The sequence below is a fragment of the Amphiprion ocellaris genome, chromosome 2, assembly GCF_022539595.1.
Source record: "Amphiprion ocellaris isolate individual 3 ecotype Okinawa chromosome 2, ASM2253959v1, whole genome shotgun sequence".
Lineage (NCBI taxonomy): Eukaryota > Metazoa > Chordata > Actinopteri > Pomacentridae > Amphiprion > Amphiprion ocellaris.
The window spans coordinates 2,609,192-2,634,466 of NC_072767.1; the positions used below are offsets into that span (position 1 = coordinate 2,609,192).

Here is a 25,275-nt window from a genome sequence, read left to right on the forward strand (position 1 = left end):
TTGAGCACAGAGGTCCAACCGAGAGACTTGGCAGGAGATCTGAGCAGGATGAGACAAAGATGTGCAGCAAAGGAACAAGAGGAGAAGTGTTTTGAAGTTTTTCTCAAGAACCTCCCATAGTGTCGCCTTCCCCCCCTTTGGGAGCTGACTCCGTTTAACCCATAAAACCAGAGACCTCGAGTTGACTTGGTTAAGGATCAGCAAGCACACAGACACGGCAGCGATGCTCGCACAAATATTCTTTGTGTCGACCAACAACCAAGAAGAGCTTTTTTTTCTGGCTGTGTAGAGACAGAGATGAGAGACCAAAGTCATAAAAAAAAAGCATTTATATGTTTATGTGTGTGCATGTGTTTCACATCTGTGTGTGTGTGATCTTGTTGACCAGACACAAAGATAGCATGCACATGTTTGCATTGATTTCTGTGCTTGTGTAAAGTATTTTTATTACTCTTTATGTGTGGCTACGCTGAAGCTATTCATGCGTTTGTGCACATTTGTGATTATGTAAAAACCAAATCCAGGATGGCATGAATAGAAAATCCCCAAATAGTATTTACAAGTTTGCTGGGTTTGTGCGCATGTGAGTGTGTATTCATGCGCCTGGTGTGTGAGATAGCGAAGAGAACTCAGTGTTCAGCCAAACACAACAAGAAGTTCTCTTTCGGACAGAGGAGCCAGTCATGAATCAGGTGTGATACCTGCACCCAGCATCAGCAGAACGCCAACACAAACACGCCCGAAGTAGAGCCGTTCTCAGGCTCAGCTTCTCTCTGTGTGGAAGTAATTACTGAGGTGTTGAAGTTGTCACTTTTCTTTTGCAATTGAAAACGCATTTATTTCAACTCTCACACAGAAACACTTTTATTTCATACAGTCGCTGCCATCTAACAGGCCCAACGGCTCGCCTTTGTGAATCTAGACAATAATGGACGCACCACCTTCAGTTTTTCACATATTTAAATTTTCTTTATTGTTGAAGTCGCAGCAAACTCCTGGAAACTGACTGCTAAGAGGGCATGACACTTTCTCAAGTACTTACAACATGCAGCAGCAAGTTAAATCATTAAATTAATCATTTTGCACATATTTTCCACTCTACACTGCTGCTAAACGGAATCTTAGCAACAAACTTGTTTTTGGAGACAAACATTATCCTCAAAGAATCATTAATCACGACACAAAGATGGCTAATGACAGTCTTCATGTCAGAATAATGGGAGGCTTTCCTCCTCTATGATGTGTGAATGCAGCGTTTCTTCTTCAAGAAACTGTGATGCATGTCGAGAAACGGATTCAAAACTCTTCTTCACTGTGGGAATATTTTTTTGCACCAGCAGTAAAAAGGAGTGTTTAAAGATGATGGGCACGTCTTAACAGAGACAGTAAAGTTTTGCTAAGTGACCTGACAGGATTTTTCCATTTTTCCACTCAATTACATTCAACAAAAACAGTGGATTATTTCTGTGACTCAAATACAATTATTTTTCACATTGAAATTTGGGATAAACGGCAATATCTCAGCAACTATAAAAGATAAAAGCCTGAAATTTTCACTGTTATTTCTCATCATGACACTAATACGGAATCTGCAACATTCGACAAATAGATCAAGTAGTCTCTGATTATGAGAGTTGAAATATCAAAAGAAAAAACATTTTATAGCACAAATTACCAAAAAAATTGATAATACAGAAGTCACCTAGTGATATTTTCTGAACCATATGTAACTACATGTCCAAATAGGACAAAATAAAACATATAAAATACTTTTAATATGAAATACTTGATCACAAAAATGAAAAAAAAGTCATTTTCGCTGAACTTTTATAACTGATCGAGCAGGTATGACAAGCTGTACCACAAAACAAAGCTGAAATATTGCTAGATAGCCTAATCCAAATAGTAAAATAGTATATAAATATAACTAAGAAAATATGTATATATGGGCATATTTTTCAACATGCAAGCTGCAAAATCATCAGACATACTATAGAGGAGTGTTTAAAACATAGATAGATAGATAGATAGATAGATAGATAGATAGATAGATAGATAGATAGATAGATAGATAGATAGATAGATAGATAGATACATAGATAGATAGATAGATAGATAGATAGATAGATAGAGTGGTGGAAAAAAGTTTTCGAACACCCTTAAAATACTTTTTGTTTCAAATGGTGTGACTACATTAGACAGACACAAACAAATACAAATTATATTTTTTTTGTTCATTGTTTACAAGAAAAACTAACAAAAGTAAAATACTCCAAATTTCTTATTTTTATGGAACCAATCAATTTAAAGTTTTTAATGGCTTTTTTTTAGGATTTGTTTAGTATTAGGGCTGTGATTGTACTCAAAGAAACTGCACTTGAAGACCTAAGAGTGATTCTTAATGCAATATTTTACAAATGTATGGGGTGTCCGAAAGCTTTTTTCCACCACTATAGATAGATAGATGGATAGATGGACAGGTATAGATATTCAAGGTATCCTGTAGCTCACATTACATACAAGAAAAATAAGGAAACCCATGTATAATGATGGTGGAAAAATTGCTGATATTTACAGTAAAGGCGCAAATAGTTGATATTTACCCCCCAAAAGAGCAAAATTGCTAGTATTTACAGGGGAAAAAAGTCTAAATGCAGTGTAGAAACAGAACTAATAATAAGCACAAGACTCATGTTCACTTAGTGCTGTTGTTCCTAATCGGATGTCATTTGTTTCCCTGCATTTGTAAGTAACGGATGCAGAAACCTGTTATATTCATTAGAACATACATCTACATGCGCATTAATAAAGTTACAGTAATCTGATCCATGTTTTACTGCACCTACTGCAGCTGTGATTTCACATTGTCAGGGCTGATTTTTACTGAGTTGTGCGTCTACAAGCGAATGCCCTGATTAATGAGTCGGTCCCAAAGCTGATGTGAGCCTCTGGGTTTACTGGGCCGGGCAGCGCTGGCCGGGTGTGACCCACCGTGGGGCTGTAAGAGGGTCTGGACGGGCCGCCTCATCAGGGGTGGCCCGGCGGACACGGACGTTTTACAGGCAGAGGAGGTAAGTGTTGGGTTTCAGTGTCATACAAGGGAAACTCTCAGAGCCCCCCTGCCCTCCTCACCCCGTCCACTCCGTCCCAATATAGTCGTCCCTCCCTTCCCGCCTCCCACCGAGGCCGAGCTGCCATCTCATGGCCCGGTGCACTCCCAGTCCGTTAGTACTCTGTTTCACTGCTGTAAATGTCACCTGAGTTACACTCTCTCCGCTTTCCACAGACTGCCCTTTATTCAGCAGCCTTTTAAAAAGACCCCCGCTCGCATTTCATGTTTTCTCATTTTTATTACGTGCCAGAGAGCCCTTTTCCTCCCTGTTCACTCAGCTATACGATAACACTGATTTTTGGTCAGCGAGTGCCAGAATTTCTTTTAGCATGTGATATTTTTGTTTTCTGGTTTTCGTTCTGAGAAGATTTACTTAACGTAGTTAAGTAAATACAGCAGCATGTGCTATTTCCTTAGTTTTCTATTTATGTACAGTCTGTGCAACAATAGTACAAGTATCAGTACTTCTGTTTTTAAAAACTCCATGCAATACTGTTGGCATATGCAATAATGTGATTTTAGAACGAGTACTTATGTATATTTTGGTTTATTTTTATTACTCCACCAAAGAACGTGGCAGAATTATTTGACGATCAGCGTACGTTTGTCTGTCTGATAGCAACATTACTCAACGACGGACTAAAGGATTTGGATGAAATTTTCAGGGAAAGTCAGAAATGACTATGAAGTGATTAGATTTTGGCAGTGATGCAGCTTATAGTCTGGATCCACAGCTTTAGTAAAGATTTCTGCATCATTGCGAGATAGCAGCACAGCATCATTGTAACTATGACTACAAGTGAACTCTACGTCAGCTGCCTGCTGAGGATCACATGATTGTGATCCTATTACAAATCGACTGCTGCGAACTTATCTGTTGGAAACAATACAAGGAACAATTGATTAAATTGTGGGGGTGTTTCTGAGTCCCATCAATTCCCACCGCCTGCTACATATTTAGGTCACATGATTTGGTATCTGTACATAATGTACACATGCAGAACACACGCCTGTGCTCAGCGCAAGGTCATTGTGTTTGTGGGTACATCTGTAATAAATGGCCACATTCTATGTTGCTGTGATTTCTGGCAGAAAATATTTTTCAAGATTTCAGCCGTTGAAAAAGATAAGACTGAGCAGCCTTTGCAGAGTACTGCGCTCTTTGAGGGCTTGTTTTTTTATACTACATTCCTTAAATGTTTGCACTGTCTTTGCTGCTGTAACACTACAGATTCCCCCACTGAGGAATTAATGGGGTTATCTTATCCTGACAGTAGGTTTGCATGTGTGTTTTTTGCTCATCTAAACTTAAGCTCTTTTAAAGCAGAAGGTAAATACATCAGAATGGTAGATTTCCACTCACCTCAATTTAAATTGGTTCGTAGCTCTTTAAAGGCATCTGTAGGAAAGACAGCTTTGACATTTGTGGGTTTTTTTTTTTTACATTTCTATCTAAAAGGCTTTACTTTATGTAGTTTAGTAAATGCAGCAGAAAAGTAGATTTGCATGTGTGTTTTTTGCTTATCTAAAGTTAAGCTGCTTTAAAGGAAGTTGAAGGAAAGACAGTTTTGATATTTTTGTTCTCTTGTGTTTCTACATTATGCAGTTAAGTAAATAAACCGGAAACGTAGGTTCACCTGTGTTTCCACTTGAGGGAAAGCCTGTTTCGATATTATAGTTTTTTGCTTTTCTACCTGAAAGGTTTTACTTTATGTAAAATAAATGCGGCAGAAAAGTAGGTTTGCATGTGTGTTTTTCCTGATCTAGCTGAGTTGGTTTATAGCTGGTTATAGCTGGTTTAAAACAGGCTCCTAAAAGCCAGTTTTGATAGCAATCAGTTGTGACAGAGTATCACCCAGAAAGCAAAATGTTTAATGAATATAAATACAGAAAAAACTTGCTGAAGCAGTAACTGTGACTTGAACTGAAGCAAGAAAAGTCCGAGGCACTCTGTACTTACTCAATTAAAAGTCCTTTATTAGCTACATGGACACCACCAACATGTTTCGACACCAAGTCTTCGTCAGGGCAACATTTGTAAATGAACTGAACAGCAGGAAGTCTACTTTTAAAAAACACTTAACAGGAAGTCACATGATCGTGTGTGGTCATGTGACTCCACCCAAGTATTCATTCATAAAAGACAAATAAAATATAAACACTTTGGAATATTTTCACAGAGCAATAGGCAAGCATATCATCCATAATGCATAAATAAAGCTCATTATGTAACACTATATTTCAATAATAAACCATGATGCATCATGTTAACATATAGAAGAAAATAAATAATGAAAAAATTACTGACTGCAAGGCACTGTGTGTAGAATAGGAAACAGTGGCATGAAACAGTGAGTAAACCCTCATCATCAAAGACAATCATTCAGAACACATTAATATATTTACAGAAACGGAGAAAAGTCTATTTCTTCATTTAGTCCAGGGAACACAGTTGCTTTCAAAGAGTGGATCCAGAAGGTTTCCCTCTGCAATAATCTTTTCAACCTGTCACCCCCTCGGGGAGTGTTCTCAATAACTTCAATTGCCATGATTGTGAGTTCATTAATGTTTGTGTGGGTCATGTTCTTGAAATGTTTTGCAATCGGATATTCCATGTTTCCTTTACGGATAGCATATTTGTGTTCTGCAAAACGCTCTTTCAGTTTTCTTTTTGTGCGACCAATGTAAAAACACCCACAAACACAGTCCAGTCGGTATACCACATGTGTTGTATTACAGTTTGCAAAAGAACGACATTTAAAAGTGTAGGTGCATGTAGAGTCCATAAAATGTGTAGAACGATTGATCTGTGTGCAATGGACACATGCCCCACATCTGAAGGTGCCAATGGGTTTTTTGAAAAAAGTCTCAAGTTTTGATGCTGGCAAATAGTTTTTGACGATTTTGTCCTTGAGGGTGGGGGCTTTTTTAAAGGCAAACCTGGGGGGCTCAGAGAACAAGGGGCCCAGTGAAGGGTCACAAGCCAGTATGGACCAGTTTTTTGTAATGGCGTTTTTGATTTTGTATGCCATGTTGCTGTACTGTAAAGTACAGAAAATTCTGTTTTTTGTTTGTGATGGAGCTCGCTGTCTCCTTATGAGAAGATTTCTTCTGTCCAAAATTTTTGCTCGTGTTAGAGCCCCACTCAGTGTCTTTGCTTTGTAGCCCCTTTGAACGAACCGCTGTTGCATTTCCGTAGCTTGGGTATTGAAGTCCGTTTGAGAGTTGCAGATGCGCTTGAGACGTTGAAATTGCCCAAATGGAATGTTTTCAATGAGACTCTTAGGATGGAAGGATTCAGCATGTAAAACAGTATTTCGATCTGTACTTTTTCTGAACAGAGATGTGTGTATTGAGCCTTGTTCATCCAGTGATATTAGAAGGTCCAAGAAGTTTATTTCTTTGTTGCTGAATTCCAAACTGAGTTTGATGTTAGGATTAGTGCTGTTTAAATATTGATGAAATTCTTGAAGTTGTTCTGTTGTACCAGTAAAAATGAAGAAAAGGTCATCAATGTAACGACCATAGTATTTGATGAGCTGTTTGAAGGGGTTTTCAGTGCTGTGCACATACCTCTCTTCCCATAGCCCCAAAAATAATCCCGCATAGTTGGGGGCGTATGAAGCCCCCATGGCAGTCCCCTTGGTTTGTTGGTAGAGACGATCCTGGAATAGGAATATATTGTTATTGAGGGACCATTGGGTAAGAGAAACAACAAATTGTGTCGGAGGAGTCTCGGTGTTTGATCTTTTTTGTAAAAAATGTTCAAGGGCCTCTAGGCCTTCCTGGTGGTCAATATTTGAGTAAAGTGACTCAACATCCATGGTTGCTAAAATAGCATTTGGGGCTTGTTGCATTTCTTGAAGGTCCTTGAGTATATGTGTAGTATCTTGCAAATATGCTTTCAGTGACATTGTTAGGGGTTTGATAACAAAGTCTATATATTGAGAAGCTGGTTCTGTAATAGTGTCAATTCCGTTAATTATTGGTCTACCTGGGGGTGAATGAAGGTTTTTGTGTATTTTGGGAAGAAGATAAAAAGTTGCCAGTTTAGGGTTAGAGGGAGAGAGAAATTCAAATTCATTCTTATTAATCCACTTATTTTCCAGTGCAGGGTTCAAAATTGCAAAAAGGTCTCTTTTTATGTTCTCAGTGGGGTTCGATTTGAGTGGCACATAATACTGTCTATTGTTTAATTGTTTTTGGGCTTCCATGATGTAATCATTCTTACCCCATATTACTGTAGCTCCCCCTTTATCCGCTCTTCTCACCACGATGTCTTCTTCTTTTTTAAGCCACACCATAGCTCGTCTTTCACCTGAGCACAAATTTGACGTAGTTGCTGTGTTATTTTGTAGAATCAAGTTGACATCATGATCGACTTTCTTCATAAATGCGTTTAAGCATGAGTTGTTACTCAGTGGGAAGAAGGTTGATTTTCGTTTAAAGTAGGATAGGGGCTGTGAAGGGTCCGTGGATGAAGTGGTACAGGGCGAGGGGTGTGTGTGGTACCATGTTTTTAAATGTAGGTTGCGGTAGAATTTATAGAGCTCTATTCTAGTTTGAAAACTATTGGTTATGTGAGTAGGTGCAAAAGATAATCCCCTTGATAGGAGTTTTTGACAGTCTGGTGGGAGAGGAACATTAGATATATTGATTACCGTTTGTGGTGGTGGTGGTAATTTTGATGGGGCTGTCGAGGTCTCAGCTGTCGTTTTCCTCCTCCCCCGTCTGCCCCGCCGTGTTTTCTTCCTGCGCCACTGTGAGGTGTCCGGGTTTTGTCTAAAAAATGAGAAGAACCAGCCAGACTTGTGTCAGAGCGGTCCTCGTCCTCACTTGTGGTGCTGCCCGGTAAGCTGAATGAGACTGTACGGCCGCGTCTCGGTGGTCCCCGGGTGTGCCGGCGCTGCCAAGAATAGATGGCTCCTTCATCATAATCTTTTTTGTCTCTTTGAAACTTATTCATTTTTGTACTTGTGATGGTCTTTGTCAGCTCACGTATGTCGTCGTTTATTTTACTTTCAGTGATAGCTGCTTCCTCCTTCTGTTGTTGTGTCACGTTGACAAGTGACAACTTCCGTTTTACTTCCGGTATCTTCTGTTTGATTTCTTCTCTTTGATTTTTTGCCTCATCAATCAGTAATAGCATCAGGTCAAAAGAGCATTTATTTAGTACGGACTCCCATTTTTGTTTAAATTCAAGGTTATCTTGTCCAAAGGATGGAAATTTATTTATCCGGAGCCCACGAGGTATGATGTTCTGCCGCCAGTAGTCGGATAGCGTTATTGCATGTAACTCCAGTTTCTTTTCTTTCTCAAGAAGTCTTTTAAGTTCATTGTAAGAAGGTAGTTCAGGTGAGCCTGGGTTTTCCATGCAGAATAAAGAGTCTTGTACAATAATATTGCGTCCTTCCTCTTGGGTAAAAAATAATGTGTTCTTAGATGGCTGTGTCATCTTGTGATCCAATAACGTCCAGGGTAAATTGAACGGAGCAACTCAACAAAAAACACCACGGCCCAGTGGTGGGTGAAGTAGAACTTTGCAAAAAAAGGGAGGATTGTTGAGTGCTGCTTATGGCTCCAAAACAGGTGTGAACAATGGGTAAAAAGCAGGTGCTCTACAAGGACCAGGCCCGCGGATGAATAGAAATACAGAAAAAACTTGCTGAAGCAGTAACTGTGACTTGAACTGAAGCAAGAAAAGTCCGAGGCACTCTGTACTTACTCAATTAAAAGTCCTTTATTAGCTACATGGACACCACCAACATGTTTCGACACCAAGTCTTCGTCAGGGCAACATTTGTAAATGAACTGAACAGCAGGAAGTCTACTTTTAAAAAACACTTAACAGGAAGTCACATGATCGTGTGTGGTCATGTGACTCCACCCAAGTATTCATTCATAAAAGACAAATAAAATATAAACACTTTGGAATATTTTCACAGAGCAATAGGCAAGCATATCATCCATAATGCATAAATAAAGCTCATTATGTAACACTATATTTCAATAATAAACCATGATGCATCATGTTAACATATAGAAGAAAATAAATAATGAAAAAATTACTGACTGCAAGGCACTGTGTGTAGAATAGGAAACAGTGGCATGAAACAATCACTGTTTCATGCCACTGTTTCCTATTCTACACACAGTGCCTTGCAGTCAGTAATTTTTTCATTATTTATTTTCTTCTATATGTTAACATGATGCATCATGGTTTATTATTGAAATATAGTGTTACATAATGAGCTTTATTTATGCATTATGGATGATATGCTTGCCTATTGCTCTGTGAAAATATTCCAAAGTGTTTATATTTTATTTGTCTTTTATGAATGAATACTTGGGTGGAGTCACATGACCACACACGATCATGTGACTTCCTGTTAAGTGTTTTTTAAAAGTAGACTTCCTGCTGTTCAGTTCATTTACAAATGTTGCCCTGACGAAGACTTGGTGTCGAAACATGTTGGTGGTGTCCATGTAGCTAATAAAGGACTTTTAATTGAGTAAGTACAGAGTGCCTCGGACTTTTCTTGCTTCAGTTCAAGTCACAGTTACTGCTTCAGCAAGTTTTTTCTGTATTTCTATTCATCCGCGGGCCTGGTCCTTGTAGAGCACCTGCTTTTTACCCATTGTTCACACCTGTTTTGGAGCCATAAGCAGCACTCAACAATCCTCCCTTTTTTTGCAAAGTTCTACTTCACCCACCACTGGGCCGTGGTGTTTTTTGTTGAGTTGCTCCGTTCAATTTACCCTGGACGTTATTGGATCACAAGATGACACAGCCATCTAAGAACACATTATTTTTTACCCAAGAGGAAGGACGCAATATTATTGTACAAGACTCTTTATTCTGCATGGAAAACCCAGGCTCACCTGAACTACCTTCTTACAATGAACTTAAAAGACTTCTTGAGAAAGAAAAGAAACTGGAGTTACATGCAATAACGCTATCCGACTACTGGCGGCAGAACATCATACCTCGTGGGCTCCGGATAAATAAATTTCCATCCTTTGGACAAGATAACCTTGAATTTAAACAAAAATGGGAGTCCGTACTAAATAAATGCTCTTTTGACCTGATGCTATTACTGATTGATGAGGCAAAAAATCAAAGAGAAGAAATCAAACAGAAGATACCGGAAGTAAAACGGAAGTTGTCACTTGTCAACGTGACACAACAACAGAAGGAGGAAGCAGCTATCACTGAAAGTAAAATAAACGACGACATACGTGAGCTGACAAAGACCATCACAAGTACAAAAATGAATAAGTTTCAAAGAGACAAAAAAGATTATGATGAAGGAGCCATCTATTCTTGGCAGCGCCGGCACACCCGGGGACCACCGAGACGCGGCCGTACAGTCTCATTCAGCTTACCGGGCAGCACCACAAGTGAGGACGAGGACCGCTCTGACACAAGTCTGGCTGGTTCTTCTCATTTTTTAGACAAAACCCGGACACCTCACAGTGGCGCAGGAAGAAAACACGGCGGGGCAGACGGGGGAGGAGGAAAACGACAGCTGAGACCTCGACAGCCCCATCAAAATTACCACCACCACCACAAACGGTAATCAATATATCTAATGTTCCTCTCCCACCAGACTGTCAAAAACTCCTATCAAGGGGATTATCTTTTGCACCTACTCACATAACCAATAGTTTTCAAACTAGAATAGAGCTCTATAAATTCTACCGCAACCTACATTTAAAAACATGGTACCACACACACCCCTCGCCCTGTACCACTTCATCCACGGACCCTTCACAGCCCCTATCCTACTTTAAACGAAAATCAACCTTCTTCCCACTGAGTAACAACTCATGCTTAAACGCATTTATGAAGAAAGTCGATCATGATGTCAACTTGATTCTACAAAATAACACAGCAACTACGTCAAATTTGTGCTCAGGTGAAAGACGAGCTATGGTGTGGCTTAAAAAAGAAGAAGACATCGTGGTGAGAAGAGCGGATAAAGGGGGAGCTACAGTAATATGGGGTAAGAATGATTACATCATGGAAGCCCAAAAACAATTAAACAATAGACAGTATTATGTGCCACTCAAATCGAACCCCACTGAGAACATAAAAAGAGACCTTTTTGCAATTTTGAACCCTGCACTGGAAAATAAGTGGATTAATAAGAATGAATTTGAATTTCTCTCTCCCTCTAACCCTAAACTGGCAACTTTTTATCTTCTTCCCAAAATACACAAAAACCTTCATTCACCCCCAGGTAGACCAATAATTAACGGAATTGACACTATTACAGAACCAGCTTCTCAATATATAGACTTTGTTATCAAACCCCTAACAATGTCACTGAAAGCATATTTGCAAGATACTACACATATACTCAAGGACCTTCAAGAAATGCAACAAGCCCCAAATGCTATTTTAGCAACCATGGATGTTGAGTCACTTTACTCAAATATTGACCACCAGGAAGGCCTAGAGGCCCTTGAACATTTTTTACAAAAAAGATCAAACACCGAGACTCCTCCGACACAATTTGTTGTTTCTCTTACCCAATGGTCCCTCAATAACAATATATTCCTATTCCAGGATCGTCTCTACCAACAAACCAAGGGGACTGCCATGGGGGCTTCATACGCCCCCAACTATGCGGGATTATTTTTGGGGCTATGGGAAGAGAGGTATGTGCACAGCACTGAAAACCCCTTCAAACAGCTCATCAAATACTATGGTCGTTACATTGATGACCTTTTCTTCATTTTTACTGGTACAACAGAACAACTTCAAGAATTTCATCAATATTTAAACAGCACTAATCCTAACATCAAACTCAGTTTGGAATTCAGCAACAAAGAAATAAACTTCTTGGACCTTCTAATATCACTGGATGAACAAGGCTCAATACACACATCTCTGTTCAGAAAAAGTACAGATCGAAATACTGTTTTACATGCTGAATCCTTCCATCCTAAGAGTCTCATTGAAAACATTCCATTTGGGCAATTTCAACGTCTCAAGCGCATCTGCAACTCTCAAACGGACTTCAATACCCAAGCTACGGAAATGCAACAGCGGTTCGTTCAAAGGGGCTACAAAGCAAAGACACTGAGTGGGGCTCTAACACGAGCAAAAATTTTGGACAGAAGAAATCTTCTCATAAGGAGACAGCGAGCTCCATCACAAACAAAAAACAGAATTTTCTGTACTTTACAGTACAGCAACATGGCATACAAAATCAAAAACGCCATTACAAAAAACTGGTCCATACTGGCTTGTGACCCTTCACTGGGCCCCTTGTTCTCTGAGCCCCCCAGGTTTGCCTTTAAAAAAGCCCCCACCCTCAAGGACAAAATCGTCAAAAACTATTTGCCAGCATCAAAACTTGAGACTTTTTTCAAAAAACCCATTGGCACCTTCAGATGTGGGGCATGTGTCCATTGCACACAGATCAATCGTTCTACACATTTTATGGACTCTACATGCACCTACACTTTTAAATGTCGTTCTTTTGCAAACTGTAATACAACACATGTGGTATACCGACTGGACTGTGTTTGTGGGTGTTTTTACATTGGTCGCACAAAAAGAAAACTGAAAGAGCGTTTTGCAGAACACAAATATGCTATCCGTAAAGGAAACATGGAATATCCGATTGCAAAACATTTCAAGAACATGACCCACACAAACATTAATGAACTCACAATCATGGCAATTGAAGTTATTGAGAACACTCCCCGAGGGGGTGACAGGTTGAAAAGATTATTGCAGAGGGAAACCTTCTGGATCCACTCTTTGAAAGCAACTGTGTTCCCTGGACTAAATGAAGAAATAGACTTTTCTCCGTTTCTGTAAATATATTAATGTGTTCTGAATGATTGTCTTTGATGATGAGGGTTTACTCACTGTTTCATGCCACTGTTTCCTATTCTACACACAGTGCCTTGCAGTCAGTAATTTTTTCATTATTTATTTTCTTCTATATGTTAACATGATGCATCATGGTTTATTATTGAAATATAGTGTTACATAATGAGCTTTATTTATGCATTATGGATGATATGCTTGCCTATTGCTCTGTGAAAATATTCCAAAGTGTTTATATTTTATTTGTCTTTTATGAATGAATACTTGGGTGGAGTCACATGACCACACACGATCATGTGACTTCCTGTTAAGTGTTTTTTAAAAGTAGACTTCCTGCTGTTCAGTTCATTTACAAATGTTGCCCTGACGAAGACTTGGTGTCGAAACATGTTGGTGGTGTCCATGTAGCTAATAAAGGACTTTTAATTGAGTAAGTACAGAGTGCCTCGGACTTTTCTTGCTTCAGTTCAAGTCACAGTTACTGCTTCAGCAAGTTTTTTCTGTATTTCTATTCATCCGCGGGCCTGGTCCTTGTAGAGCACCTGCTTTTTACCCATTGTTCACACCTGTTTTGGAGCCATAAGCAGCACTCAACAATCCTCCCTTTTTTTGCAATGTTTAATGAATATATCATGTGACGGTGTTAAATTTTACAGTCGTGTTACACGCCAAAGTCTCGCATCACATCCAAGCTGATGTTGTTTTATATATGACTCATACTGGAAAATGTAATTCCTGGTGTAGCTTAAAACACAACATGCAAATCTCTGCAGTGTATCTAACATTTAACATTATAGGAACTCAGAAATCTGGGCACGCCTCTGTTAGCTCATTAAACACTTACAATCTGGGGTTTTGATTCGGACCGAACAGAACGTTCACACTTCTTCCATGATGCAAGCTCTGTATTCTGTGGAGGCCGACTCTGACAGTGATGACAGCATGATTAATGCCCACCTCCCTTCCCACTCGCACTAACTTCACACAGCAGGCCCAAGTGGGTTGCTTCAAGAAAAACTGAAGACAGCTGCCTGCAGGGCCAACAGAAAGTCGGCAGTGTTCGTCTGGAGATAAGATAAGGCACCGTTTGGCATCAGCAAGAACTCAGTTACCTTTATAAGTTTAAAGTTCTGTTATTTTGTATGGTGTACAGAGGGGTCATTTACTTTTCAGACGTCGATTTTGGGTTTTCATGTATATTTTTGTAGGGTTAAGATTCAAGAGTTATTATTTGCTCATACAGTATAGGCAGTGAAATGCTAAGTAACTGTTCTCAAGGCTGTACAATAACAAAATACATTATAGAAAGAATAATTCTTGTAAAAAAAAAAACAACAGAATATTAGAATAAACGCAGATATCTCAATGCTGAAGTGAAATTAAAACTTCTGCTCTAAAATTGTCAGGTTAGTCTCCATAATTAATAATGTTAACTGTAACCCTTAGCCTTAATATTTATATTAGGCTAAGTTCTGTAATCTATAATACCATGGAAGTTTTATTATTCTCCATAATTATAGTATGATCATCAGGTAAAGTGGTATTTTATGTAATTTCTGTCTGGTTTTAATCCCCAGTACGTGAATTATTCAGGTCAATATATACCATAAATACCATAAATAACACTATAAGGTCCTAATTGCAACATTTTATTTAGGTTAATTAATAATGCCAGTCATAATCTTTTTTTTTTAACTTTTACTTCTATAATTTATATAACATTGTATTTCCTGCCATCTGATTTTTAATGATAGTTCTGCATCAAAAAACAACTACAGACACGTTAATATTCATATATAGTTTACATAATTGTCACATTGTCTTTGATGGAATATTAGATATTTGAAAATCACTTACTGAAACAGCATTAACTGACTTTCTTACTATATAGGGACATTAATGTGAAATTTACTAAAACAGATTGCAGAATACATTTCAAGCTTGCAAAAAGTAAAATTAGGTCACTGAATTTAAGAACTGGGTGCAATTCAATTTCAATTGGTGCCGGTAAAAAACACATTTTTTACGGTTAAATTCTGCAGAACTAACTGACAAAACTGCACATTTAATATATCCGAAGTGTACTGTGAATATCTCACCTTCACATATTACACACAGTATTAGCTGTCAGTGAACTAAATAATGTCAGTAGTAACAAATGAGGCCTGTTTGCCAGGCGCATCACCAAAAACTAATTTTTCCTCTACAGCATTTGAAACACTTTGCGGTTCATTCGTCCCTCAACAGGCAGTGATGTGAAGGCACTTCTTCTGAAACCACCTTTGTTAACCTCCTCGGCTTCATTAATCTTCCATAGGCGGCTGTAAAGGAGCCTGTGTGCAGAATGAGGAGGTTGTCTGAATCTGGTGCCTGCCAGGGGCCAAGTGGTCAGTCGGAGTAAGAGGAAACTGGGGTTGGCGAGCCGATTCCATGCCAGTCACTGCCAATACAAGCTATCGGGCCGCATAGACAAGCCCCTTGACAAGCTGCAAGAGAGGATCACCAGACTGCCAAGTCTTATGGCAAACTGAGGAGCACTTAATGGAAACCGAGGATTGAAACAACACCAATGTTTTTCTTTCTCCGTTTATACATTTTTACATGATCAGGATGTATGAAATCCCATAAACTTTAGTCCAAGTGTCAGCAATGCACCTTTTAGAAGCATCCAAAGTTCACATGTGTAAAAGGTTTCTTCAATGGAAAAATATGTATTTTCTTTGTGTTCTACAACCGTGTCATTAATTATTTTACAGAGTTTTAGCAGTTCCCTTTCATATTCCTACTTAAATCCATCAGTAATTTACACCACTCCCCTCGTTACATGCTCTAAATCATATAATTCACCATAATAGTTTCCCAAATCACTTCAGATGTCCATTACCTCAGTCAGCCATGATGCACTGAAAATCTGGACCAATGCAAACACAGCCTGGGAATGTAAAGCACAGTGACACAAGAATAGCACGGTTGGTTCATTTTAATTCATCATTGAAACTGTGAAAAAAAATCACAAGCTCAGCAGTGACAGTGATGCAGCATTTGAAAGGTTTGTCTTGTAAACGTCTCACACAAAGAGTTTGTTAAAACAAGCCGAGCAGTACGGCTTCCCGTTCTGCTCCTTGAAGATGCCCTGGCTGAGCTGCCGCAGACAGAAGGCACAAACAAAGTGCTCGGGGTGAAACTTGTGATCCATAGCGGAGATGCAGCGGCCGACGATGGGCTTCCCACAGCCGCCGCACAGAGTTCCCTGCCTGGAGTGGAAGTGCAGCGAGCAGAGGGGTCGACCATCCAGCTCCATGAAGCAGCCGTCGGTGAAGGGCTTCAGACAGTCCTGGAGGGAGGTGGAAAATAAGGAAAAATAACATGCAAATCATGATGGCAGGAGAAATGAGGTGCAAAATTATACATTGTGTAAAAACAAAGTAGTAAAAAGTCTAAATATAGTATAAGTATTACAGAAGAGGATGGGGAAAGTGATGAGGAATGATAGAGAGAATGAAAAAAGGCAGAAGCAGGTATATCTTGTATATCCAGGTAAGAATTTTTGCTTTTAAAGGATCATGCCACCCTTTTTTAAGATTTAGTTTACATGTATATGGCTTATAATCAACTTTACTACTGATAACTTCCTAAATCATGCAAACATAGCACTAAATTGTCTCTTATCTGCTCATTCATCCGTTAAATTTTCAGCGTCTTTGAGCTTTTGGAAAAGCGCTTTATAAATAAAATTTATTATTATTATTATTATAAATTTTGCTTCTGAGTAATGTTTTGAGACAGCAGATCCAACTTAGAGGCCTGGATGACATAGAGGAGTTGTTAAATGATTTAAAGAGATGTGAAAATGCTTACAGTATTGACAGTTTGCAGGTAGTGTTATAGTAAATGCCCTTGCTTTGTGGAGAAGAGTTCTGGCTTTGACTTCTTATGCTAATTCTACATTGTTTGAAGAAGATGGGTCATATGCTAAAAAAAAAAAAAAAAAAAAAAAAGTTTCTTGCTCCTTTAGTGAGCTGAATCAAAATACATTGAGGAAAACAACTATTTTTGACGTGTTTGTTTCTGAGCAATGTGTAATTATCAACCCATCTGGAGATATAAAGAGAATTGGACTGTACTCCTTCAGTGAGGATCGATAGTATATTTTATCATTATATTTCACTATTATAACACAAAAAAACAACAGCATAAAAATAAATAGAATTAGAAAATAAGCTGTAGTGTCAAATTAACTGCATCAGATTTGAATTATTTGGCTTGTTTTTACCTGCTCAGGTGCTTTTGCAATCCATAGTTTTTGTCCTAAAACACTAAATGAGTTAAATGTTTGAATGTACACCACTGTTCAAAAGTTTGGGGTCACCCAGGCAATTCCATGTTTTCCATGAAAACTCCCACTTTTATCCATGTGCTAACATAACTGCACAAGGGTTTTCTAATCATCAATGAGTCTTTCAACACCATTAGTTAACACAATGTAGCATTAGAACACAGGAGTGATGGTTGCTGGAAATGTTCCTCTGTACCCCTATGGAGATATTCCATTAAAAATCAGCTGTTTCCAGCTACAATAGTCATTTACCACATTAACAATGTCTACACTGGATTTATCATTCATTTAATGCTATCTTCATTGAAAAAAAAATGCTTTTCTTTCAAAAATAAGGACATTTCTAAGTGAGCCCAAACTTTTGGACAGTAGTATATTACCATTTCAGCCTCACCTTTTGAAAATCTCAGTGTAAATTCATAGAAAATAGTCTCTGCTCACAGTTAACCTGAAATAACTTTTCAAAATGTGAACTTAATGTTCTCGGTGATGGATTAACTCCATAATAAGTCTCAAATCCCTGTAATCTGATAATTTGCTGTAATGAATGGAAACCAAAATATATTTGTAAGCCTACAAAAGGGTCACCTGTTATTTAAAGAAAAGCTACATAATGAAGTGATGGTGGACCTTTAATACGAAAAGTAAAATAATGTTACAGCTGCGTTTCTGTTAGCAATCCATTAATAACTACGAGAACATAAATGGAAACTGAATGTACAGCAGTGACGCTGCATACGGTCCTGAATTTGATTACTGACATTTGTGTTGGCAGACGCTTTGACTCGTCATACTGTTGCAGTAAAAGCACAGGTGTAAGTCTTAACTTTACCAATGAGTCTGTTCCATTTATTATGTGTCGGTAAGAAATGACAGCAGTCCAGATCCTTGGAACACGGTGCTGGAATAATCCATTAATTACAATAATAAAATCTGTTTTTAACAAGTCAAAACGTCTACTAGAAAAGACTCGGTTTTGTTTGGCGCTTCTTAAAAAAAACTAAAACAATAAATCTGTTTGGTCATTTTCATGCAGATTGCAATCAAAATAAAGCAACGAGAGAGTGGACATCAATCTAATGATAATAATCAGCCAACATGTGATGAGGATAACGCTGCAAAAACCCTCATTAACAAGCAGAGGAACCTCGGCCCATGTGGGGGGTTTATGAAGCTAATGATTCCTGTATGAAAATCTCTCCACTGTTGACGAGGAAAAGCTGCAGAGCGGCTCAGTGAAAGGAGCCGGAAGGAGCAAAGGTCCTAAATTGTGTGAACTGCCTTATTTATTTTTAGCAGCAGGTTGATTAAAAAGTCTCGGTCAGTTTCGAGTGTCCACTTCGTCCTCTTTATGGAGTGTTTGGCCTGCTGCCCGCTGGAATTCGATTTAAGTTATTACAGGCCAGATGAAAGTGACCTTGCTGATAATGACTGCTCCATATAAAACAATGTTTAGGTTCTGCACTAATGGCAGCCTGCTGGTTTTGAGTAATGATTGATTCAGCTGGATGCTTTCCGTGTTCTATGTGATGCTGCCAGTTATAACTTTGAGTGATGGCTATTAGGAACAATGAATTTTATGTTCTCAGTAGCTGCAAGAATAGCTATAAATAAAATACTAAACCTGCACTTTCTACCTATATGTCAGAACATGTCTTCGGAGAGCATTTCACATTTGACATTGCTGGAGTAAAGCAGGAAAACAGCTGCACACTGAACCGTTTTTGACCAGATGCTGCATTACAGAAGTAGTTTTAAAGATGAATGTAAAAAGATACCCACACCGAGGAATATGGTTTCCTTGATTTATCTGCATCATTTCGACCGCGACGTATTCATCAGGCATACGGTTTTCATCAGGCTCGCGGTCAAAATGTTGCAAATAAAGCAAATATGTGGGTATCTTTCTCATTTCTTCTCAGGCTTGTGTTGGAGCCAGAGCTGCATGTGTGGTCTGAGGTACGAGGCTCACCGCACAGACGAAGCACTCTGGATGCCAGGTGCCATTGGCTGCAGTCAGGTAGTTCTCCCTCACCGACTCCCCACAGCCCGAACACTTGGGAGCAAAGAGGTGGTAGAAGTCCTTGCAACAATACGGCTTCCCATCCTTCTCCAGGAACCCTAGAGCAGATAGAAGATACTGTGAACTCTGTGGTTACGCTGTGGTTTCCATTGGCGAGAAACAAATGCACAAATGTCCCACCTTCTGGTCCAAACAGGCCTCCGCAGTGCGTACAGAAGAAGTGCTCCGGGTGCCAGTTCTGGTCCAGAGCTGTCAGGATGTTCTGGTAAACCAGACAGAAATATTACATCATGCATTCGCTTCCTCTGAGGATTAGTAAGGTTTGTATCATCTCACATGTTCAAATGTCAGGAAACACAAAAATTGTGGATCGCGAAACCACAAAAAAGTGAATCATCGAAGAAGCTGCATTAGTTTCTGATTAATGACTCTGGTCTGCAGCGTGCTGGAAGCCCAGTCTGCACAACCCCAGTCTGGTTTTGTGTTTTATTTATTAAGATGACATGTGGGAAACGTCAGGAAAAATTAACTACACACTACTGGATGTCATCATCCAATCTGCGAAAGATTATAGTGTAAATAAATGGATGTAATATATGACAGAAGAAATTATTGTATGAATTTGGAAACAAAGGAATAGCTGGATGTGTTTCAAGTTTGAGTTTCAAATGGGTATTTTGTGGATTACTTGTGATTGCGGATTTTGTCGAATATTTTCCACTTAGAAGGATGACACATATGGTCAAATTTTCGACTTTACATATATGAAGAAGACCATCTTTGTATGCGAAGATATGATTGTATATAATTTGATCCCATCTCACCTGCAAAATTGGCCCCTTGCAGTACGCACATCGTGGGGAGAAGAGCTGATGGTAGTCTTTGTCGCAGTACGGCCGCCCATCCCTCTCAAAGAAGCCCGTGGTGCTCAGCTCGGCTTTACACGCCACGCACACAAAGTGTTCAGGGTGCCACACTTGGCCCAGCGCTGTGATCATCTGCAGAAAGAGGCAACAAGAGCTTTTGATCTGCTTCATCTTGTTTAAATTTCCACAATTTGGTACCAGGGTGTGAAATTTTCCCTCTTTGTGTCCTGTGGGTTCAGACCGTACCTTTCCCACAATGCATTTGTTGCAGGAGGCGCAGTGGCCTTTGGCTGTGGTTCGTACGCCGATCTTCTCCAAGTCAGAGCTCAGGCCTCCCAGCAGGTCATCTATAGTATCTGTTTTCTTTTTCTGGGTCGAGGTCGTTGGTTCTGAGCCTGCTGGGCTGCTGCTGCTGCCCTCCTTGTTCTGTTGCTCACCTTCTGTTTTCTTTTTCACCGACTGCTTTTGTGTAAGTGGTGGTGGGGCTGTTGAGTGATCCTAAATGAAGAAATATGCACAAGTGTGTTATTTTTTTTATTTTAGTTATATATTTAATAAATGTATTCTTAAAGGTCAAAGCTTTACAAGGCCCCAATACCAAATACTACTAGTCGCAGCTGTGTGGTGTTGACTTTAGTACAATGCTGCCCTCTATTGTTAAACTTCACTCATTATTGAAACATCTCCTCATTGCACCTCACAATAGTATAGAATACAATTTCCTCAATGTTAATGCAGTGTACAATGAAATTAAGCAGCAATCGTATCAGTGCATTTTCACAATCAAACATTTCTAAAAGTACAATAACAAATATAAAACATAAACATCTTGTAGAAAAAACATACTATGTGTAAGTATATCTATGAATACAGTGGGATATGTTATTCTTTCAAATATAGCTTTTTTGGTAGATTAAGAATTCTAAAAACAGAAGAGGAACTGATGTTGCACTTCTGGATATTCGCTGTTTTCTCTTTCTATGTTCATCAGAGTTCCTCGTGACTTTTTTAACATGCAGAATTACTACTTGCATGAGAATTTTAATCCTAAATCAGCACAATATTGATCAGTATTGATGATTTTCGAACATGCACTTGTTAACACTGTACTGACCCCTTCTGCTAAACCCATCAGGTCTCGCAGGATGAATTCTAGCTCCTGAGTTGGAGAATCGGCACCTGAGGAAACTGCCACAGGAGCTGGAAGATCACTAAAATTACAGGAAAGAGAGAAATTATACATTAGAGCAAAATATTTCAAATTCTAAAAGCAAACTCCAGTAACAGCATCACGACTGTTAATTAATATTAAGGGCAAATTTGTGATATTATTAGAAACTGTGTCTCTCCCATGATGCTTTTCTGTCATAAAATATAATTCTTTTTATGAAATTTAAATGCTATAACCCAATAAGCAGTATTAACAGTATAAATCTGAACATACACCATGCAGAATTTGGAAAGGACTAATGCTTTGACTTTGACATTATTTGCAGTTCTGCTCTGGGATGAAATCTGGAAACAGTCTCATCCAGACAGTAAGGTTCAGACAATCACTACGTCATTAGGATTTTTCTGTACATTCAGCTGTTTTCTATGGAAATATCACAACTCTGAAACAAATTTCAAGTAATTTCCTCTTTCTTCTACATGGAGATGATGTGAATTGAGGTAAACAGGGGCCTCAGATGGGTTCTTATGTTTCACCTGTAGACATTTGCGCAGACTGAGCTTTTTCCTTTTTGGGTAAGTCCAGCAGAAACTCCACCTGGTGCCTGTAGACCAAAACATACTGTGACTGAAGCAGCAGATTACAAATTAATGTGAAGAGGTTTTGTCAAATTCCAGAATGCAAATCTTAGCTTTTCAGCTGGTTGGTTGAGAAGGAATTTCAGGTTCTCATACATGTGAAATTAGAGATCAAGAAGATAGTTAAGGAACAGTTTGAGCTAATTTTTGTGGTTTTGTCTTCACCTGTCCATCATTTGCTTTGTTTTCATTGACACCGTCTGAACCTGCTGAATTTAAGGCCAGCTCCTCCAGCAGCAAATCTGTGGCAGATTGCAGAACATAAATCTTTAAACCACACATCCTTGCAGCCATGCATGCATACAGTACAGTATAGTGTTCACACAACCACTTAACACAGGCTTATTTCATAATGTTTGTTCTTTCTGGGCTATTACTGCCAACCACAGCTTGTGTGTCATTTTTGCAGAGTGAGATCTTTCTTGTGAAGTGAGCCGGAGTGCACGTCGATGTACAGATTAAAATGTAGGCGGACAGAGGTTGCTTCATGCAAGTCAGCTTCCTCAGGAAGTGAGGGCATGACACGTTGCAGAAGTGAAACCCGTAATAAATGTCACAAGAATGAGGTGACAATTATTACAGCAAATTCAACTCTCTCCTTCACACATGTAAAACCACACAAGATAACTTGATGAATAATTATTTTATGAAGAAGGAGACAACGTAGCTGTGGAAAAGAAAAGAAAAAATGTTGAGGGGCTGCTGTTTTTGCAAATCCATCAAGCATCTCTACATGCCTTCACATCTCAGAAAGGCTGTCTATGACACTGTAAAATTAAAACAATCTTTTTTTTGCAAGGCTAAATTTGTATTTATATCTAATTAAAATAATAAAGGACAATAAAGTCCTCTCTTTTATCTGATTCCATCTTTTAATCTTCAGTTTACCACAATAGTCTGTTTTTTAAGATTCTAAATTAAAAATACTTAGCAGCACAAATAAAAATACAGTACAGAATAAAGGTGTGATCTGTTAAATATCATAAGGTGTAAAAACACACAATAGTTGCAAATGAATTACAACGAACGGCATCACTTCGTATTGTAAATACTGTACTAAAGATCTACTGTATAAATCACCTACAAAACAGTGTGATTTTATTCCATAACCACATTTCTTTATTCTCATATTTTCAGCAGAAGCACTGATTAGCTTAAGGGGAAAAAAAGTAAAATATTTCAGTAAGTTGTCTTACCGAGCTCTTCCATGTCGGTTCCTGCTCTCAGTACAAAACCGACTTGAGTGTGAGCATGTTTTTTTTATGCTGCTGGTTAGTTACTAAGGTAACCGGCCTAAATTCTCCTCTAGTCAAAACCGTCACTTCCTCTGAGGAAGGTTTGTTTTCACTTGTCAATGTGTTAAGATCTCCCCATAGTTTCCTGATAAAGAGGAAACCAGCAGCACCATGTGAAAACCAACAAGAGTTGAGACACCAAAAGAGATCAAAACTTGTGCTCAGTTGAAAATTTGTGTTTTTCTGTTCTGAACAGCTGATTTTGTTTTCAGGTAAATGACATTTGAATATAATTAGTATATCTATGTAAACTCAGCTAGAAGCTGAAGATTCTTGGAGAGGTCACTAGATAAAGTAAGCACTCAGTAAGGTTCTTCAGAGCACCGTTTTGTGGGATTTGGGGTTCCATGTTGAACTCTTCATGATTAGTGCTGTTGTCAGTGTTCTAGTGTTCTATTTATTACTATTATTAAAGTAGATTTGTTTTTTACCCTAAAATATAATAAAGAGCAGACAATACTGTTATATTTCAGAATTTTTGTAAATTTTTACAATCAAAGTTGAGAGTCATTTTCAAACAATTCTGTTCAGGGCAGCTCCTAAAACTTGCAATAATATCCCCTAATGTTCAAAAGATTTCTAGAATTGAATGCCAAGTACAAAAACTATAACCTAAAATAATTCCTCAGTATGTTTTCTTCAGTTGTTAGGGATGAAACAATGATCCTGACTTGCTATACACTGCAAATACTGACCTTTCGATTATGTTTTAAAAAGACTTTCTCTGCCACAACAGCAGCGCCCTGTAGAATATCTCCAGATTCTGTAATTTATCAAATTTTGTTTTTGGACTTTTCAAAATTGTACGATATTTGGATTAACACACAGCATCATCATACTGTCCTCTTTTATAAAGTGAACCAAATGAGATTTACTGTGTAAATATAAAATGTTACAATGTACACAATTACAACTAAAAACAAAGATAAAATAGAAAATAATATTATTAATAAATATCTAGCATTCTAAGACTACCAACTGGGGTCCCCAAGAAACAGAAACAAGAAATAGAGCAGAATATTTCCTAATTTATGCTAAAACCTTATTAGTTATGAACATGTCATCTATTTATTTTGCTATTGTTTTAGGAAAAGTTGCAGCAAATTTGCTTTTGAGTAAAATGAAAACAGACAATTTTCTTTAATATAAATTGCAGTTTTTATGCCAAATTCAACCTGCATTAGTACTTTAAAGCTTATTTACCATCCTTTGAGTCTGTGTCATTCCATTTTCAGTGATCTCAAGTAAGCATTGCTTGTCTTATGTTTATACGTTTCTAAATTTCAGCAGCACCAAATCTGGCCGGTCTTTATCTGCTTTCCATTGTTGCCTACAAGGTCAACACTGTTGCCATCCAAAACTAGTAGAAGTTAGAGCTTTGACAAACACTGCAAACCTCCTCAGATGTTTTTCTTTGCAAACTCCTTCTAGCTCCCTCTGCAGCTTAAACAATGGTAATATTTGTGCTTTTTTCCCCACGTCGTGATCATGCTCTGACTGCATGTCAGTCACATGAACAACACACCAATTCAGTCATGTTATGCCCAATAGAACAAACATCTAATTTCATAGCCATAAAACATTTTATCATGAGATTTCTGACTTAAAACATTAACTTTTTTTAGGAAGAGCAGTATTTTGGGTTGACAACAGAGGCCGTGAGGGAAAAGGCAGACATAATGCTCCGATCCACTTGATGACGTGTGACAGAAGCAGAACACAATGATGTGAGTCATGAAAAATCTGAATAACAGAACAACACACCCATGTCACATGAAAAAGGTATATATGTCTGGGCTGTGTTACTACCCCAGGCTATAGGGTTAATATTAATTAAGAGATTCCCAACAATTACCATTACTTAAATGGGACATTAGATGATAAAAATAAATAAATAATATGTCAGACAGATCAGCTTTACATTTATATTGTTTTAATATGTACGTCTATAGTATTTGAGATTACACTGCTTAAAAATATGTACTAC

General features: G+C 38.4%; 3 protein-coding genes across 12 annotated transcripts; 1 reads left to right on the top strand and 2 right to left on the bottom strand.

The window, feature by feature from the left end:
- Positions 1-5,065: 5,065 nt before the first annotated feature.
- Positions 5,066-9,221, bottom strand: LOC129347246 (uncharacterized). Of its 5 annotated transcripts, XM_055004859.1 has the most exons (4): positions 7,774-9,221; positions 7,344-7,430; positions 6,686-6,777; positions 5,066-6,590 (listed from the first exon to the last, which is right to left on the bottom strand). In XM_055004859.1, the coding sequence occupies exons 2-4, from the start codon at positions 7,346-7,348 to the stop codon at positions 5,515-5,517; spliced, it is 1,173 nt and encodes a 390-aa protein (XP_054860834.1). In that variant the 5' UTR covers positions 7,349-7,430; positions 7,774-9,221; the 3' UTR covers positions 5,066-5,514. The 5 variants fall into 5 exon arrangements, with proteins under 5 accessions (XP_054860834.1, XP_054860830.1, XP_054860833.1 ...); XM_055004855.1 differs by lacking the exon at positions 7,344-7,430; XM_055004858.1 differs by having other exon boundaries at positions 5,066-6,777.
- Positions 9,222-9,236: 15 nt separating this feature from the next.
- LOC111573285 (uncharacterized) lies at positions 9,237-13,396 on the top strand. 6 transcript variants are annotated; one of them, XM_035951482.2, is made up of 4 exons: positions 9,237-10,688; positions 11,032-11,118; positions 11,685-11,776; positions 11,872-13,396. In XM_035951482.2, the coding sequence occupies exons 2-4, from the start codon at positions 11,114-11,116 to the stop codon at positions 12,945-12,947; spliced, it is 1,173 nt and encodes a 390-aa protein (XP_035807375.2). In that variant the 5' UTR covers positions 9,237-10,688; positions 11,032-11,113; the 3' UTR covers positions 12,948-13,396. The 6 variants fall into 6 exon arrangements, with proteins under 6 accessions (XP_035807375.2, XP_035807374.2, XP_035807372.2 ...); XM_035951481.2 differs by having other exon boundaries at positions 11,685-13,396; XM_035951479.2 differs by lacking the exon at positions 11,032-11,118.
- Positions 13,397-15,924: 2,528 nt separating this feature from the next.
- lpxn (leupaxin) lies at positions 15,925-23,272 on the bottom strand. The gene is made up of 9 exons (XM_023277624.3): positions 23,190-23,272; positions 22,159-22,235; positions 21,892-21,959; positions 21,299-21,395; positions 20,431-20,682; positions 20,143-20,316; positions 19,499-19,580; positions 19,268-19,416; positions 15,925-16,293 (listed from the first exon to the last, which is right to left on the bottom strand). Exons 1-9 carry the CDS (start codon positions 23,200-23,202, stop codon positions 16,027-16,029), a joined length of 1,179 nt encoding a protein of 392 aa, XP_023133392.1. The 5' UTR covers positions 23,203-23,272; the 3' UTR covers positions 15,925-16,026.
- Between the last annotated feature and the right edge of the window lie 2,003 nt (positions 23,273-25,275).